Source organism: Nelusetta ayraudi, unplaced genomic scaffold, assembly GCF_046127955.1.
Source record: "Nelusetta ayraudi isolate G7.1 ecotype Tasmania unplaced genomic scaffold, CSIRO-AGI_Nayr_v1 ptg000063l, whole genome shotgun sequence".
Taxonomy (NCBI): domain Eukaryota; kingdom Metazoa; phylum Chordata; class Actinopteri; order Tetraodontiformes; family Monacanthidae; genus Nelusetta; species Nelusetta ayraudi.
This window is the reverse complement of record NW_027466113.1, coordinates 2844107-2860331: the sequence shown is the minus strand read 5'-3', so window position 1 is coordinate 2860331 and position 16225 is coordinate 2844107. Positions and strand designations below refer to the sequence as shown.

At 39.7% G+C, this 16225-nt stretch overlaps 1 protein-coding gene across 3 annotated transcripts in view; it reads right to left on the bottom strand.

The window, feature by feature from the left end:
* The window catches only part of grik2 (glutamate receptor, ionotropic, kainate 2), a 136438-nt gene that overhangs the window by 8743 nt on the left and 111470 nt on the right, over nucleotides 1-16225 (bottom strand). For 2 of the 3 annotated variants that reach the window (XM_076041018.1, XM_076041019.1), the window contains 4 exons: nucleotides 12321-12538; nucleotides 9187-9412; nucleotides 5347-5597; nucleotides 5034-5061 (listed from right to left, as the gene is read on the bottom strand). In XM_076041018.1, the coding sequence (XP_075897133.1) occupies nucleotides 5034-5061; nucleotides 5347-5597; nucleotides 9187-9412; nucleotides 12321-12538 (723 nt within the window). The remainder of the gene's footprint in view (nucleotides 1-5033; nucleotides 5062-5346; nucleotides 5598-9186; nucleotides 9413-12320; nucleotides 12539-16225) is intronic. The other variant, XM_076041020.1, reaches the window with a different exon arrangement.

Genomic DNA, 16225 nt, shown 5'->3' with positions numbered 1-16225 from the left:
TCTTTGGTTTGACCCAGCCGAACCCAGAACCTCCCAGTCCAATCGTTAGCACAAAAAACTTTGTGGATACGACGTTGTGCAAAGACTTCAGGACACAGAGTACACAACACAGAATACATGAGTAATTACAGCCTTTGCTCAATACTATGTTCATAGACCTTTGGCAGCAATTACAGCCCCAAGACTTTTTGAATATGGTGGCATATGATGGGCTTTGGACAGTTGCACCCCTTCCTCTTTGCACCACCTCTCAAGTGTCGGTGCACAGGCATTTTCAGATCCCTCCAAAGATGTTCAATCAGATTCCAGTCAGGGCTCCGGCTGGGCCACTCAAGGACGTTGACAGAATTGTCCTGAAGCCACTCCTTTGATATCTTGGCTGTGTGCTGATGGTTTTTTTGGTCTTGCTGAAAGATGAACTGTCGCCCCAGTCTGAGATCCATAGCGCTCGGGAGCAGGTTTTCATCCAGGATGTGTCTGTTCATTGCTACTGTCATCTTTCCCATCATCCTGACTAGTCTCTCAGTTACTGCTGCTGAAAGAACATCCCCACAGCATGATGCTGCCACCATGCATACGTGATGCCTGGGAATCACACCAAAGAGTGCTCTTACTTATCTTATCAGACCAGAGATTTTGTTTCTCATGGTCTGAGAATCCTTCAGGTGCCTTTTGGCAAACTTCAGACGGGCTGCCTTGTGCCTTTAACTAAGGACTGACTTCTGTTTTACCTCTCTACCATATACGCCTGAGTGTGCCTCGAGACAATCCTGTCTCAGAGGTTTACAGATAATTCCATCGACTTCATTCTTGGTTTGTGCTCAGACAGTTACTGTCAACTGAGACACCTTGTATAGACATGTATGTGGCTTTGTCAATCACGTCCAATTAACTGAATTTGCCAATAGTAAATACTTAAGCTGCAAAAACATATCAAGGATACATATACATACATATATCATTTGTGTAAATAGTTATGTAAGGAGTGATACATCCTCCATGTATAACAACCTTGTGACTATGTATATTTAGAATTTAAAGACTTCTCGTTAGCTTACCCTGGTTTATACATCTAAAATGACAGGTTAAAGAAACCACAACCTTTATTGGACAGTAATTCCCATTCCTCACCAAAATGAGTGAGTTGATGTGTTGTTGTTGTTTTTTTTTTTTTTTTTAAATATGGCTCAACTTGGCTAAACATAATTGGCATATTGCTCTTTGCTCAATAGCCAAAAATCCCAGGTGTAGCTGCATTACTATACCTCCCCACTGTGACCACAGCAACATATAAAAAACAACAACTTTGTAAACAATGGGAAAAAGCATGAAAGCAAGTTAGTAAGTGAGCAAGTGATGTTTCTATTTTGCACTTTTGCCCCTATTCAATTGAATGAAAATGCAGTGCAGATTGAACTCTTTTCAAGCACTGATGGAATGGAATTTGTCGACAAGATGGAAGATGGAAGACAAACGTGAAAAAAAAGAGACAAGGCCTTTATCTCATATAGCCTAAATGAGCGAGTCAATCTGATTTTCCCACTGGGTGCCAATTAGATGTAAGCTAATAAAAATCCATGCCATGGGTCCATGTCTGTGACCCTTTCCCAATGGACTCGGGAGCCAGCTTGGTAACATTGTTTAAATGGGATTTTTGCCCGGTAGGCTAGGCAAGCTTTAGTGCATCATTGTTGAGTTGGTTGAGAACATGAAAAAAAAAAGATGCTTTTAGGGAAAGTACTAAGTGGCCTACAAGTGCACTCGTGGGTGAAGAAACTACAAGTATCAAGTGCACAATGTAATGTGACTGATTAAGCAAACAAACAAACAAACAAACACACACACACACACACACACACACACACACACACACACACACACAACCATACACACGTCTGATTTTCAAAAAGGTCAACAAGATATGTTGTGACTATGTGCACACTGACTTTAAACCTGTGTATTGATTTTATGTTTTTACTATTCAAAATAGGTATTGTATTTGATATGCTGTAATAGAGGTTGATTTACACGGACAAATCAAGAAGATCTTGTATGCATCCAAGTTCTGCATTTTAAACCTATTTTTCTTCTATAAAAATATTGTTGTTTTTTTTTTCAATCATCTGATTAAGTGTTAAAAAAGTAAAAATACAAACATAAGAAATGCTCTTATGTAGCATAGCTTTTTGTATCTACAAATTTATGTTTGCTTATTTTGTCAGCAGCACTCAACTCTACATTTATTTCAATCTCATATAATAACTGTTTAGGAAAATTTGATTATTTTAACTGTATCATGTTGTGCATTTCCACAATATTTTTTTTGTCTGCTTTTAAAAGAAATAAGACATTTTCTAAGAACTTCCTTCAAATTTTGCTTGAAATGTCAATCTGAGCTAATCCACAATCCACTAATTCACTGTATTTTATGGAAAAAGGTTTACCGAATGAACACTGATGCAGCGAGCAAACAGCTCATGTGACTTGCTTGTATTTTTCCACGTGAGCAAGAACAAGAGGAGAAACTTGACCATCAGCACGACTGGGGTCTCATTTATAACTGTTGTGTACAGAATTAAACGGGGACTGAATGTGACGTATGCCACTTCCGATGCAAAAGTTGTAATTTATGAAAACAAACTCTTAATAGGAGAAATGTGCAGTTCTCAATGCTCATTTTGGAGGCAGGGAACACCGGCAGCACAGATGGTGAAGGTGATGAATTGAAGCCAAGCGGCATTATGATTCTGCCACACATTTAACTCCATATCAAATGTTTATTATCGATCTACCTTATTATAAGCACTCAAAATAGAAGTGTTATTTGTACTGCGCTAGTGAGGCAAAACTATAGATGGGAAATGTAACCAACTCAAGTTTTAAGTTTCATCAAATCAACCCCACTAAGGCACGGCCACCCGATGAGTACCACAGATTGACATGTTAATTGTGACAAGGTGTGAGGCAATCACTTGATTGCCGTAAACATATAAACACCTCGGCAAAGATTAGGATGGAATCACTAATACTTCCTGGCCTATGATGATGATTGGCTAATATGCTAATTTAGACTCCCTAGAGCAGCGCTCCAGAGACCCACATGCTATAACCATGCCATCCCTGTTTAAGTACGAGTATCATCTACTGTGAGGTTTCTGGCACCAGGCTTCTACAAGTGTAAATTAGCCAAGAGGTATGTGTTCAGTTTGGTCAACAATATATTAAAACTCTCCGCCCAAAGCCACTTTCTCTGAGGACAAAAGAATTCAGTGAAAAAATTGATATGTCTAAGACATTGCGGCCAGCACTAAGTGGACTAACGCCTGCCATCTCGTAGGTAGGGCATTGTTCATACGAGCAATCAGATTTTCCCGCATTGTGGGAGAACAGGTCAACAACACAAGGTCATTTACAGTTATCGTATGCGATTCCAACGTGCACCTGACAAATTTGGTAGCACGGTGGCTCGGCTTAACACGACTCTTACATGTTGGCACATGGCTGCGTGGGGGAATAGACAGCAGGGACTCTTGTAACACTCAAGGAAAGTGCAAGATCATCAGCGTGTGTGGTGTGCTGCGTGACCTGACACAGACATGACACGGGGCTCCTCTCCCTCCTGGCCTCTCCTCGGCTCGAGGATGACGGCCCTGCCCCCCACACTCCTCCACCCCCACCTCCAACCCGACAAAAGGAATTTCAACGCGAATCGAGACTCCCTGAGAATGCCACGAGGCATTTAAAAAGACAGCAAGAAGGTTCACATCTTAAAAAGTTATTTTTATGTGTTTGCTATGTCAGAACAAATTATTTAAAAAAAGAGAGCATCAATTGCTCACTGAACCCTCCTAGCCACGTGGTGACTCAGGAGGTATCTTGGACAGGAAGACAATACATTATCCCACTGTGCCATTACATCTTACTGATTTATGCGTTTTATAAAAATCAAACAATGCTTCACCTGGTTCATTTGTCATCCCAGCCAAATCAGTCTCCCTCCTTATCTGACACAATGCCACACACGCTTGTTTATCCTAGTGTGGAGGCAATGCTCCTTTCAAAAGGTGTTAATTCGGGTGTGTCTTTAACATCGTGTTGTTACCACTTGCTTTTATACGTCACACCATTACTGTGACCATCAAACAAGATGTTTTTCTTCTCTTCATCTCTCTCACTAACACCTCATTTTCCAGACATGAAATTGCGTTTCCTCTCTCTTTTCTCTGTGGTTGCCATGATTGACCATAACATGCCATCGATGTAACATTCACTATAAATGATACATTAGACAGGTACTTCCCATTGACCATGTGTAGTTAAACGTGTAGAGAACAGTGGGCTGTGATTTATATAGGGGAAATGGTATTGCTATCGGGTTTAAGTATTTATTTAATTTTTTTGTACACCATTTTTGGCTTTTGGATGTATGTGCACCTTCAGTACGGATGCGATGGAGTGTTTTATTTATGCACTCCAATCAACACAGCTTTTTTATAAATGAGACCCTAGATCTGTCTGGATGGCTGACAAAATCAAAACGTTCCTCACTCTCATTCTTGAGAATATTGGCTGAAATTTTCTCTCCATTGGTCTGCTGGTTTTTGTGACCTCTCCCTCTTTCAGTAGACACATAGCTATATTTTATGTAGCTTAATTCATTTTCATTAAATGATTTAATTAAAATGTAGCATTTATATTCTTCAGTTGTCTTTTTTTTTTCCTTTCAATTGTTGGCTTTAAATTAGCCCCAATCCAATCAAATTCACATTCTATGGAAACGCACCAAATGTGAAATGTATCTACTTAAACTGTATATTATGATGGCACTGGCTCAGGAAAATGTCATCAGTGCCCAGCCTTTGATAGCTTAAATCCCAGCTTCGACCTTGTAGATACCTCTGAAAATATTACAGCTAATGAAAACATTTAAAAAAACAAACAAACAAAAACAAATTTCTGGAGCTTTTCTTGAGGTCATTTGTGATGGTGGTTAAAGTCTAGCTTGGATCCATGGTGACAGCAGAATTCCTCACGTTTCTTATCTCGTTGTCGCCATTGGGCCTATGTGAATAAATGCAAAGAAACCAACCCTTATCCCGCTGCATGTGATATAGAACTGTAATGATAGAGTTTCCTCAATTAAAGTGCTCAATAAATTGAATTATGAAAGATGAGAAACATGTATTGAACGTACAATTTGTTAAACTCTCTTAGCTTTAAAGACGTATCTTTGAATAAAGAGTTTGTTTCAAGGCATGTGCAATTACGGTAAGAAATTCTGCTATCTTTTTTTTTTTTTATTTCTTACAAAAACGCAAAAATCAAGAGTACAACTTTTTAAATTACCTTTTCGAGCTGTGCGTTCTGTTTGGACTTGTAAACGAACTCTCCAACAGCCACAAACACAGAGAGGACGAGTCCAGCGGCCAAGACGATGAAGATCCCACCAATGTTCTGGACTCCGAGGGCACTGGCATCTTTACTCTCTTCCTCCGGACAGCCGTTTCCCCGCCACCATTTTTCCTTCATCATGTGAAGCTTCCCCTCCTCCTGAAGCTGAAGAATGGCTATGGTGATCTTATCTCTGTATGGAGAACCTGAAATAAGAGAAGTTCAAATAGACAACTATCTTAGATACATAGACTTAATGTTTTCTTTGATTTAGATTGTATGTTTATTTATTTATTTATCTTAATGTCACTTATTTCTTTTGTCATTTTTATCTAATATAATCTTAAACACTGAGCAATGACAAAAATATTCATCATTCTTAATTTGCTGCCAATTTTTGTAGCTATTTACTTTATACACTGTATATCATTATGTTTAAACAGAAAATATGGAAATAATTAGGCACCTATGTTGAATTTAATTCAATAGAATAAAGAGCTAAAATAAACAAGCCTCATTCAAAATGGTACCTGTCAGAGAACGAAAATAATTCATTGTGCTACGTAGCCTATACTGCTTTTATTGTTACAAGGTACAGTGTGCCAACTGTGAAAAACTGAAAAAAAAAACAAAACGCTTACGACATCTATAGTGATCAGATTTTAGACTGCAGTGCTCATTCGCTCACCATCTTTCTTCCAAGCTTGCCAGTGAAGTACAGTAGGCTTCACACATCAAAAAGGAGGTCTCCATCGAACCATGTTGTTCCCACAAATACCTACTTTAACCATTTGTCTTCCTGTTTTGCAAAACTTATTGTCACCGCCACGCAAGACAGCCAGTATTACCATGTCTTTTTTCTTATCTTAATTTCTTCCTCAAGCTATGATCAAATTTAAGAAGTTGGAAGATACAAGTTTAGTAGATATATTGAGACAAAGAGCGCAGCATACACATTTGTATGGCCATTTGCAGAATAACTGAACACTTGAGCAAAGGCCAAAGGTAAAGGAAAAGCATTGATATATAGCCAGTTATATGCAAATACGTTCTTTTGCGTATTTGTTGAGCAAATAGAACAGCAAGCGTTCAATTTCTTCGTCGTCTATGATGCTGAAATACATATTGCATTCCATTCGGTCTAGTTCCCTCTGATATTTACAAACTATTGCTCCAGAAATTGGACATGATTTCCTTTAGGATACCTGTAAAATCCTGGTTGACATGCCCACGTTAATGAACTGGATGTGAGATCTTGCTAGGCATAGCAACAGGCATAGCAACAGTAACCATGGGAAACTGGCCTTTGAAAAAGGTGAATTGTAAATGTTGGTTATATACTGTAGTTCATTCATTGCAATATTTATGAACAAGAGATAAGTGACCACGTCCATCACCACTTGCTCTAAGCATTTTGGTTTATCCAAGGACAATGCGAGCCTCCAGCCACTCTCAAGCTGAAATGTTCAAACCTTACAAATATGGCAAGGTGGCAACTTCCTGTGAGCAAGACCCTTGTTAGATTTTTTATTTTATTTTATTTTTTATAACATATACACTGTTCAAGGGAAGGAACGCCAAACAGCTTTAAAAAGAATTGACAGTGAATATACACTTACACCTAAATATTTATGGATAGAATGTTAAGCCATTAAATCTGGCTAAATTCTACAAACTGCTTTACAAACCTTTAACATCACTTTACATTGCAGAACCTCTCAGAAAAGCAAACATTTAAATCCTTTCAGTAATTGCATGTAAGTCTTTATCTTTTTTTTAAAATTTTTTTTTTATCTCCCTTCATGATCCTGTAAAGCTGCAAACCGATATCTAAGGCAGATTGTTTGTCTGAAAATGAGATGTAGCAAGAAGTCTGCAACAATCAGGAGACTGATTAGGACTTCTTAAGTTGGAAACATCCAACAAAACCTGGATGAGTTTGCAGTGACAAGCGGAGATACTTGCTTGTTGTGTATGTTAGAAGCAGTCAATTAAAAACCGGAGCGATCAAATGGAGTTCACAGAATTAAACACAGATGTTGTCATGCAGTTAACAAGACGTTGACATTGATCAGAGGTGAGAAGAAACGGCGTACGGATACTTAATTACTGTACTTTTATACTGTACTATTTTTCAGGGATTTTTACTTAAGTATCTCTTTTTTGGACGACTCCCTACATTTGTACACAAATATCTTTCCGATTCTTACATTGGATTTTTTTTTCCTAAAAAGTAAAAAGTAAGTTTTTACTTTTTAAATACTTAAATACATTTCAGAACCAACACTTTCTCACTTTTACTTAGTAAACGTAAGAAATGAAGGAGAGAGTTGAATCAGTACATCTACTTTTACCAGAGTAGCTGATTGCACAAGTATCGCTGCGTTTACTTAAGCACAGAATGTGCATACTTTTGCCACCTCTGACGCCGAAGAGTAGCCGAGAGGAGAAACAAGTCTCTCAGCAAGGTGGCAGGTACTGTGTTTTGTCTGCCAATACGTGCCAACACCCACCGTCGTTTCAACTCCACAACACATATATGCTAAATGACCAGGGTGCTTTTGTTAAAAGGGTTCAAAAAGACTAGGATTATATTAGCACTATAAATATCTTTTTTTCCAAGTGCATGCAAATGGTCCAACTTGGAGTAAGAATGCAGCTCTAACACCTTCCTGTCTTCAGAATAAACAATCTGTATGTGGCATAAAGTCACCCTCCGTTTTCACCTTACCCTCTTCAGTTTTTGTATTTACTCACACACTTTCACGCACGTACGCACACACACACACACACGTAACTTGAAACATGTTGGCTTGCATTACACAAAAAAGGAATACGCACATACACACACACACGTATGTATGAATACAAAAATGTAACTTATCAGTCATAAAATAGAGCAAAACATTTCCAAAAGAATATCCATACACACGCACACACACACCGCCTCATAAGGGGAACATCAGTCAGGAAATGCAATCACCTAAAGCAAATACAGCCTCCCTCCACTGTTTTCACACACAGCACAACAGTCACTCAAATCACGCTCTGCAGTCGACCAGCAGAACACACACACACACACACACACACACACACACACACAATCTGCAGCAAATGACCTTTGCAACACTTACAGAGCCCAGAGGACATTCCTCTCGTTTGTCAGGAGGATGCAACGACAGGATATCATCTGTTTTGCAGACTGAGTCACTGGCATTTTGTTGGGTGCCACTCGTCTCTGATTACTTTTTGCATAATTAGAAGAAGTCTCTTGGATGAGGGTTATGTGCTTCTTTTCTTGAGCTATACCATCAGCTGCAACTAGCCCCCCCCCCCCCACCCACACATTGAGATAGTGGACTCATTCAAGTATTTTGGTGTCCACATGGGCGAAACAATACAATTTAAGCATGGAGCAGGACAAAAACTGTATTTAGTAAATACTTTGTAAGTATTTACAGCTCGTCTTCTTTTTTCTTCTTGCTTCAGAATTATCAGCTGCATATATTGTGAGTCTACCTTAGTTTGTCATTAACTTTGGAACATGAGTTCTATCAGTAAAGCAGCTGGTATTCCTCAGTGCATGCCCCCCGCAAATCTAAACAGACCAAACTTCAGAAAATTTTGAACTAATGTGTTTAAAAGATAATTTTGCAGAATAAACATTGAATCGGACTGTAAGTTGGATTAAGCACTTAAACAAGTGTCCATCTCTTCATACTGTCTGTATAAGCATCCCCCGCATATAGTCAGGACATGACGGACGCTCATGAAAATATGTTTTCGTTTGCTTACCCATTGGGGTGCCAACTCCGTACGCTTTAGAATCAATCAGGCCTCCAATTTGGGTGAGATTGCAGTTTCGCTGTGTGGCAAACTCAATGGTGGTGGACTCCATCAAGAAAGCGTAGTCTGAAGTGAGCACGCGATGAATCCCTTCGTCATTGTCCTTCACCATCACCGAGTGCCGCCGGCTGCTCATGAACTCCCACATCTTATCATATGTAGAGATCTTGGTTTTCTGGGTGAAGACACACACATACAACCACAATGAAATTTTGCGTTTTTTTTTTTTTAATATTTGCATTGTCGTGTAAAAAGAGCAAGAATGTTTTTGTTCCAACAATAGGAAGAATTAAAAAAAAAAAAAAGAAGTCAGCTCTTGTTCAAAGTTCTTTCAATATTAACAATTTTATCACCACCCTTTCTGGATCACTTCCTGTCGATGCAAAAAGCGTCCGGCCTTGAGCACGTGAAGACGGAAGACAACGATTCTGAAAATATTTCTGTCGCCAACCACCTTGATGGCAAACCCGCTCTCAAATTAGTTTTGCGTTAAGTAAACAAATTGAGTTTAGTGCTATTTTATCTTTCAATACGCAAGTAGAATGTGTGCATCCACACTTTGTGGAGGCACCTGACAGTCAATATTAAAATCATAAATCGGGCCATTCTACACACTGGACCTTTAAATTATTTATTTATTTATTTTTTTAAGAAAACGTCATTTGAAGTAGCAGAGCCTTTCCAAGCTTTTAGCAACACATATTGTGTCTGAATCAGTAGTATGGGCTTGCAAACACTCACACTCAAGCTCAACAGTGGCTGCAGCTCTGGCTGAACATCCCTCCTAATAGAAGTGGGACACCAGCGGCATTGTTAGTAGCAGTGGACTTAAATTTCTTCACCTGTGATCACTGACAAAAACCCAAGTGCATTCCTCTCTGGGGAAACAAATTTGACGGCATTTCTGAAGCCGTTTGAAATCTAATTAAGTAACGTAACGTCTTCAAGGTGCTGCCCGCCATTATTGCGTGTTAATGACTTTTTGTGGCTGGTCGATATTTTAGATCAACTGGGTGATTTGCGACCCGCCTATCAGAATCTTTCGAAGTCACCCCTGACAAATCAGGCGATTGAGCGTGCAAGCCTCAGACTGCTGATAAGGTGAGAGCGGTGGCTGTGAATACACAGTGAATCAGATAACTGCCTGCATTCACAGTCCTGCACAGAGCCAAGGTGGGCTTCCCACAACCTAAACATGGGGATGCAGAGATTGATTGTGCTCAACCACATGACAGATATTGGAAAATGCAAATGGGTACACCAGTGGAATAGCAGTCATACTAACATAGAAAATACATACAAAACATATAAAACATAACATTTTTGGATATCCAAAATCCTTTTGCACACCACGATCAATTCAAAATGTTCAAGCCTCAGTAATTTAACAAAAACAATCTGCCCCCTGATGTTTTGTTCCCTCATAACCTTACCTGTTGTTAATAAGGTTTTAATTTATTTACTTTTATTTAAGCTTTTGGTGCACTAGAGTGTTTTTGTGTCTGGGTTAACACATCTGCAAATTGAGACGTTTTTTGTTTGGCTACTATTATTCGTATTATCAGTCCTTTAAGACTCTACTATTAAGTTTGAACTTGCATTGTAGATTTGACTTTTTAATTTGATAAGTGTATTTAAACTTAATGAAATCAAATTTCATGATAAACATGCCAAAAACCAGACAGTATCTTTCTGCAGAGCTTATGAGGTGTGAATTATCGTGAAATATATTGGATGATGTGACGTGGCAAAAATAAATAAATAAAATAAATAAAGTTCATCTGACAACCAAATAAACCTAAAACATAATAAAAATATTGTAACCCATACGATCAGATGGGCTACAAAATAGTTACAAATTGCACTCAGGTGGTATGAGGCGGTTGCTAAGACAGTTAAACAACTACGTGGCAGTGGAGCCACGGGGGTGGATGAAATCCGTCCTGGTTACCTCAAAGCTCTGGATATTCTAGGGCTGTCCTGCTTGACATGTCTCTCCAACATTGCGCGGACATTGGGGGCAGTACCACTGGAGTGGTAAACAGGGGTGGTGGTTCTTATCCCTAAGAAGGGGGACCAGGGGATGAGTTCCAGCTATTTCAGGAATAGTCCATCCAACTGTCCATTGTTGGAGGAACTATGTGGTTTTCGTCCTGCCCATTGAAAAGTAGAGAAGCTCTCTATACTCTTCAGGTTGCTGGAGGGTGGATGGGAGATTGCCGAACTAGCCCACATGTAAATTGTGCACTTGGACAAGGATTAAGACCATGTGCCCCAAGGGACCCCCTGGGTGGCACTACAGGAGTACGGAGTAAATTACCTCCTCTTAGCTGCAATTCGTGTGGCCAGTAGTAAGTCAGACTAGTTTCCAGTGGGAGTTGGGAAGCTGTTAAGGACACTGGCTCTACCGACTGTCACTGGTTCTTTCTAGCCGTAGCCAGTGGCCGCAGAGGATCCGATTTTGGGATCACAGAATTTCACCTCTGCTCTTTGCAGATGATGTTCTGTTGGCTCCCTCAAGTCAAGACATGCAGTGTGCAGTGGGGAGGCTCGCAGCTACAGTGAGAAGCGGCTGAGATGAGGATAAGCACCTCCAAATTCAAGGCCATGGTTCTTGAAAAGAGACAGGTTGCTTGCTCTCTACAGGTTGGAGGGGAGATCCTACCTCAAGTGGAGGAGTTTGAGTATCTCAGAGTCTTGTTCATGAATGGGTGGGACCATGGTGCTTGAGATGGACAGACAAATTAGTGCAGCGGTCGCAGTAACTTAGTCATTGTCTCAGTCATTTGCAGTGGAGAGGGAGCTGAGCCGAGAGCTCTCCATTTACTGGTCCATGTAAGTTCCAACTCTCACCTAGGTTTTTTGAACCTTTGAGTCTTGACTGAAAGGTCAACATACAGGAATAATAAGATTATTTTTCTTCCTTAATGATGATACTGAGATGCAATGGCCTTGTGGCATCTGACAATTCCCTCTTAATCTGACACGTCTCCTTGTGTCCCTTCATTTGCGTGTGAAACAAACTGAAACAAAAAAAAAAAAAAAATACTGGACAGATCGAAAAATATTGAAGTGTTACCCACCTTAAAGAAGGTCATGGTGGCACCGTCCTCTACCACCCCATATTCTATCTTCGTCTGCTTAGACAGGTCATCAGCAGAGTCAATGGGTGACTCCATTCTCTCTACAGTGAGGAAGGCAGCCAGGTTTGCCGTATAGGAGGAGATGATGATAAGTGTGAAAAACCACCAAATCCCCCCCACAATTCTGGTGGAGAGGGCTTTCGGCATGAGCTCAGATCCTGAATGAGAGGAGCAGAGGAGGGAGTGAGGCCTGATATGTCACTACAGTCAATAGGGGGCAGCACCCAGGCCAGACCAGGCCTCTGCATCTGCTGCATGGATCCAGACATATACTCAAAGAGCAGGCAGAGTGGACGGCAGCCTGTTTAGTCCTGCTGGTTTTTATATTTATTTATTTATTTTATTTAAATTGGTTAAAATGGTTGACAGTGCTGAGTTACAGAAAACATACATAGCATAAGTCTGTAGTACGTAAGTAAGTATTATTTGTATAAACTGATGCTTTTATTTTTGCAGTGATCATTCTTATTGGCATGTGGTTTTTCTGGCTATTTTTGATTTTTTTAAAAAACAAAACGTTATTTTTCCCTAAAAATATTTTCAGACATTGAAGTTAGACTAAGTAACCCTTGACGATCATTACAGCTTTTGTTTTTTTTCGATTTGACCTTTTCTGACTTTTTCTTTTATATATTATTATCAAGTCCAGTGTTTTCTCTTGAAGTGACATGCAGAACATATGCAATAATTGGAGGAATTGGAGGAATGTACTGCACACGTGGGGGTAGAGGTAGAGCTAGAATGGAGGAGGGAGGTTTGTTGTCGGGTGGCGGGCGGAAGGTGGGCCTGGCTTGTATCAGGGCTTTTCTACCCAAGCGGCTTAAGGAACTGAAAGCATGGATTTTGAACATTCACTTCGATGGGGAAAAGGCTGATGAAGAGCCAGAGAGATAGGCGGTTAAGAACTCTGTGCTTTGGGTCCCTTTTTGTTAGAGACTCAATCTGCACTCTCACTCTCGCTTTTCATCAAACCTCTTCTCTCTGACAATCCCTTGAGTGAGACATCAAGTCACAGGAGCATGCTGGGGATGAGGGTGGGCGGGGGGAGACATGACGGACGACTGCAGGTCAAACCAAACCCGCTGCAAGAGATATAGTAGTTGGGGGGGGGGGGGGGGGGGTCGGGGGGGAATTATAGGCTTGCAGTACCATGAGCCTTCTATGATCCGTATTCACAGGTTAATGTAGGCACATCATCTGCCTTTCGAGGACAGTTGATAGAGTTCACAGATTACTCCTTCAACCATAAACCTGTAAGACCCTACTTCATTCACTCTGCTAAATGTACTTGTACGCGTAGTTTCCCCATTTTGGGATCAATAAAGTACATCTATTACAGCTGCATACTAAGAAACTTACGGGACTGAAGAGTTCCAGCTATATAAGGTAATGTTGAAGGACAGGGCTGGCTGACGCTAGCTTGCTAGCATAGCACTGCACAGACAACTCTGCAACACAATACATACGGTCCCCTCCAAAAGTATTGGAACGGCAAGGTCAATTCCTTTGTTTTTGTTGTATACTGAAGACATTTGGGTTTCAGATCAAAAGATGAATATGAGACGAAAGTTCAGAATTCTAGCTTTCATTTCATGGTATTTACATCAAGATGCGTTAAACAACTCAGGACAGAGCACCTTTTCTTTGAACCCACCCGCTTTTCAAGCGAGCAAAAGTATTGGGAAAGACATTATTGTCCCTTCCTTGCAATAACTGCATTGAGCATGCGACCCATTGACTTCCCAGGCTGTTGCGTTCTTCATTTGAAATGCTGTTCAAGGCCTTTACTGCAGCCTCTTTCAGTTGTTGTTTGTTTGTGGGGGGTTTCTCCCTTCAGTCTCCTCTTCAGGAGGTAAAATGCATGTTCTATTGGGTTAAGGTCCGATGGTTGACTTGGCCAGTCCAAGACGTTCCACTGTTTCCCCCTGGTGAAGTCCTTTGTTGTGTTGGCAGTGTGTTTTGGGTCAGCAGCAAGTCTACAAAAACCATTTTGTCTGGCAATTTACAGAAAAATGCATCCAAACTAATCGGGAGAACCTTCATCACGCAACAAGACAATGACCCAAAACACACTGCCAACACAACAAAGGATCTGTCCTGAGTTGTTTAACGCATTTCGATGTAAATACCATGAAATGAAAGCTGGAATTCTGAACTTTCGTCTCATATTCATCTTTTGATCTGAAACCCAAATGCCTTCAGTATACAACAAAACCAAAGGAATTGACCTTGCCGTTCTAATACTTTTGGAGGAGACTGTACATGTCTTTCATCTGCTGTCAAGTGTGATGCTTTTCCCCAAAATTTCTTGACAACAAAGTTAAAGCTATTTTGAGCTTTAATTTAGTAAATACTTTTATTTAATTTAGATTTTGCTGAAATCTACATGCTAATTTGGGCACTTCCACAATATTTTTAACTAATAATGAGACTGTAAAATCAATAATTAGATCGATAGATGAAATATGTTATCAACAAATAGGTTCACATCAACTTAAGAAAAACAGTTGACCCGACTCAAAGAGAGAAATTGACCCCAACAGAGCCTGGTTGGGGCTGACTGTCATGTACCCAAGGTAACGTCATAACCATACAGCATATCCCACAGTTTTCTGGGGGGCAGGGTGCGCCACTTAGCACAGGAGCCTCTCAGCATCATCAACATCAGCATGGTGCCAATCAGACACCGTTTGCTCAGTTGGATCTCAGTGTGACGACTCTCAGCCACATCTTCTCAACTGGTTAACCCTATAACATACCTGATTTATTAATAATATTTATCCTGTTATTTTTTTTTAATCTATTATCAACATTTTATGCTGCCTGCAAAACATCTTTTTTTTTTTTTTTTTTTTTTTAAATCTTATTGTTGTATACCCTAGTGATGTATCAGACATAATGTAGTCGTTTCCTGCTGGGTGACCCTAGAGTAGTTATTTCACAGTATTTCTTAAACATAATTTTGTTGAAAGCTGAGAAATACCAGCCAACAGCAATAAGACATCAATGAGATAATGGGTCAAAAAAAAAAAGAAGAAAAAAAGACTGGTATGTCTAAAATGAAGTGACAACCTCACAACAGCCATGAGGTGACGTGTTTCTTGAAACATTCAACAAATGTTTTGCAGAAAAGGAAAAATTTCATGACACTGAAGAACACCAGTGAATCACGAAGGTGCTGAACACAATGTTAGACAACATGTAACAATGGCATATCTCAGCTTTTTGTCATCAACTATGTCTCTTTTCTGAAAAGACCAATTTTTGTTCATTTACACACGATGAACTGTATGAATACATTTTAGAAAATGTAATACATTAGATTTTTTTTAGTATTAATCTGTGACCTGAAGTCTTTTTCTTGCTGACTTTACATTAGTACATCAGTGACTCCAATAAAGTTGCACTTGTTTGCTCGTATAATAATTCAAAGGTACAGTGTGTGTCCACAAATGATTTACAGTGCTTCACTTTTCCCCCATTTTTGTTCTGTTACAGCCTTTTTCCAAAATTGATTCAATTAATTCATTAATTCCTCAAAATTCTACACAAGACAACCCATAACCCAAGGTTGTTGTTGTTGTTTTTTTTTTTTTGCAAATGTATTAAAAATAATAATTATAAAATAAGAAATTACATTTGAAAATCTCTGCTGGGATCTGGAAGTGGCTGTGCAAGCACAGCTCCAGTCCAACCTGATGGAGCTTGAAAGGTAGTGTAAAGAAAAAAAAAAAGAGGCAAAACTGCCCAAAGCTACGAGTGCCGAGCTTGTAAGATTATATTCAAAAAGTCCTGCCGCTGTAAACTGCTGCCAAAGGTGCGCCAACAAAGTAGGGAGTATTGTA